Source organism: Octopus bimaculoides, chromosome 15 (assembly GCF_001194135.2).
Source record: "Octopus bimaculoides isolate UCB-OBI-ISO-001 chromosome 15, ASM119413v2, whole genome shotgun sequence".
Lineage (NCBI taxonomy): Eukaryota > Metazoa > Mollusca > Cephalopoda > Octopoda > Octopodidae > Octopus > Octopus bimaculoides.
This window is the reverse complement of record NC_068995.1, coordinates 15,586,519-15,590,054: the sequence shown is the minus strand read 5'-3', so window position 1 is coordinate 15,590,054 and position 3,536 is coordinate 15,586,519. Positions and strand designations below refer to the sequence as shown.

General features: G+C 35.1%; 1 protein-coding gene across 1 annotated transcript in view; it reads left to right on the top strand.

Moving 5' to 3' along the window:
• Positions 1 to 3,536, top strand: part of LOC106882828 (inter-alpha-trypsin inhibitor heavy chain H3) — a 76,598-nt gene that overhangs the window by 48,772 nt on the left and 24,290 nt on the right. The window contains exon 4 of the mRNA XM_052973454.1: positions 1,424 to 1,783. Within this exon, the coding sequence (XP_052829414.1) occupies positions 1,424 to 1,783 (360 nt within the window). The remainder of the gene's footprint in view (positions 1 to 1,423; positions 1,784 to 3,536) is intronic.

Here is a 3,536-nt window from a genome sequence, read left to right as displayed (position 1 = left end):
ATATATATATAATCAAAATAAGCAACAGGATATCAAGTAGTAATGCAATACGACCGTTTTAAGCGGCTCCATTTAACTGAGCAATGAAATCATTTCATCAATATAAATACAGTGTTATCTTCAGCTACAATAGCGACAACATGAATTTTCTTCCACCTTCTTACTGTTAGATATTGAAGACAAATTATATTAATATATCCTGCCTGTTGAAATCCCATATACATAAATAGAATTTTTTGGTGCGGATGGAGATAGCACTGTATTTAAATTGAGGAAATGATTGCATTGTTCAGTTAAATGGAGCCGTTCGAAACGGCCGTACTGCATTACTACTTGATACCCTATTGCTTATTTTGATCTTATTTACTTTACTTTGAACTGTGCGGATAATACCGGACTGACTTGTGCTTCAACTGAATCTTAATTATTTACACACACACACACACGTGTGAGCACATAAATGCAAAACTAAGTGGAAGAAAGTGCTCGAATACCGAAGGTAGAGTGATACGCTTTTTTATTAAAGCTTCAAAACCATCACTAAAGAATGCTACTCAGTGTTTCACGTTCCCGCTCGTCGGGCAGCTGTGATCAAGAATGGGATAAAATTCTATTCTATTCCTGATCGCAACTGCCCGACGAGCGAGAACGTGAAACTGATTAGTAGTTTTTGTGATGTTTTTGCAACCTTAATAAAACAGTATATATCAAGAGAGAGGAAGAGAGAGAGAAAAGAAATAGACGCGGATAGGGTATGTCCCATACTATACAATAAAAAATCTGATCTTTCAATTCATATACTATTTAAGGGCGGTGGATTGGCAGAATCATTAGAGCCTCCCATGCCGAACTTTGCCTTTCATCTTCCCAAGGTCGTTAACAGAGTACCAGTCAAAACCTGGGAGCGATGTAATCGGCTAAACTTCACCTTTAAAACTGCTGACATTTTACCTAAATTAGAAGCAGCTAAACTGCATATCTAACACTACATTATATGATCGATCTTTAGTTGTAGCTTTTTTAAGACAGCCGGCTGTGAATTGAGGGTTATTTGACTTCTCTTTCTACCAAATTGAGTTATCCTGAGTAATTTTTTTCTTTTGATGGTTCGTTTGGCTTACTATTATTATTTATCACTGTACTGAAACACTATTTTTCTTTCTCATCATACCAGAATAATACAATAATTTAAGTGTGATGTCACAACAGTTTCTGTCATCTAAGTTTCTCATTTATTATTGATTTCAATACTATTTCATATGTGTTATATTTTAAATCCAGTACATACAAAGGTGATGCCCCAGCACGGCCGCAGTTTAAGATTTTTTCAGAGAAAAAGTCTTTTTTCTGTTGCTTATCTGATTTTTTAATAAAAAATCTTAGTTATCATTTGCAAATAGATTTCTATTTTTGCGTTTTGTAGGAATTAACATTACGGCCAAAATAGTCGAAGGCAAAGGCCGTTTTAAACCAGACAGACCTCTCAGAACATATATTGGCCAACTATATATTACGTCTCCTCACATGACTGTAATTGTCACGCCGCACAAAATAGCCTTTAACAACCATATATTTACATGGGATAACGAAACAGGTGTGACATCATCCAGCTCGACGTTGGGCATAAATGGCAGAGGCAAATATATGGAATTTGGAATTTCTAAAGGCCAAAAACTGCTAATAAGAAGAAATTTGGAATCTAAGATGGCACCAAATGAAGGTTATTTGGATTTCTTCGTGATTTCTGGCAAAGGATTTTCAAAAGAAGCGTCAGGAATAATCGGTACGTCCTTTTTACACTTTCTATAAATAGTGCGTTAAATTTTTGACATGTTTTTTCAGTTCCGTGAATATCTTTTATGGTTCCAGATTTTCTTGGTCATCCTGGTACTGAAATAACCTCAACCACTAAAATAAAACTTTCATTACAAAAAGTACTTTGATGCTTTAGAATTTCCATAACTTGTTTCAGACAGTGAAATTTATTGTATAAAACTATTAATAATTGTGAATTCTAACACTATAGGGTAAAATAGTTTCGATACTCTAACTCTAGATTATAGCGGTATGGCATTATTGATTAAGTGTGTTATAATATTACGCAATCATAGACTGTACTAATTTACCGTAAGGTGGCACTGTTGGTTATAGTAAATTGGCAGAACTACACTAAAAATATAGAATAGTTTGGTACTATAGACAGTAATAAGGCAATATTGATTATAGCACGTTATAGTATTATACCCACATAGATTATAGTAAGGTAGCACTATAAACTGTACATCTTTTTTGCTTCTTGTATAGTGCTTTGTTTCTTTCGGAAACAAAGTGCATCAAATGACAAAAATGTATCACGTTTTCCTCTATTTTTACTTTTAACATTGAAACAGAAGAAATAACTTATCCACACAGTAATTGCATAAAAACAGGAGTTAAAATTAAAATGTCACCTGTCAGGATATATATATATATATATATATATTTATATATATATATAATCATCATCTTCTGTCACGTGAAAAACAAACTCATGCGTTTAAACGCCACCGATTGAAAAAGAACGCGGGTTTTTGTTTTAGCCCAGTATACGTATGCATGCTAGTGTTTTACCCCGAGTACCACTGAAAAATTCTAAGAAACTGTTACCAAAATAACCATTGCATCGATTGCTGTATTCGTAATGACTTTGTAGCATCTATATACCTGCAAATAAAAATCTTGTAATTACTGCGTAAAAGATAATATTTTCTAAAGATGTAGTTACTTCTTTGGTTGACCAACGTACCTGTGTAAACGTCTGTCAGCAACATTTTATATTCAACTATAAATAAGCCGAACGGGAAGCTAAAGTAATTGAGAAGAGCGAAGAGGGAACTGGAAACGTCTTCTGTTTCACTTTATACCCGGAAATAAAACTCAACATAAAATTTATCTTTCACTCTTACGGATGCTATATATCTTACCAAGATATTTATATTTATTTAATGGGTTCCGAACGATTGAGAGATTAAACAGCATCTTGCTGCACTGCAATGCCACGTTGCACTACGTTATATACAAGCGCGCGCACACACGAGTGAGTGGGCAAGCGAAAGAAAAGGGCACTCAATAGTAGGAGATCTAACGTCACCATATGACCACACACAGACACTCTCGCCGGCCTTACTCCAGTTAGATTCCAAGTCACTACAAAGACCCGTCAGACATCATGACCCCATCAGCTTCCTGTCTAGCCATGCAGTCCATGAAAATCTCCTTTCTAATGTATCTGACGCCGCTGCAATGTTGATCTCACTTCCATCAACGCCATGTATCTCGCTTTGACCAATTGTAGCTCATTTTCCAGTAGCCATCTTGGACGCCCTGTAGTTCTCTTTCGGTAATCTGAACCTAAACGACGCAGGTTTCTGTAAGAAGACTGCGAAACTTTAAGTCGGATGGAGCCGAATGAAACTTTCCATGAATAATAATAATAATATCGTCACATTAAGTTGACAATATACTACAACTTTAATAATAATAATATCGTCACATTA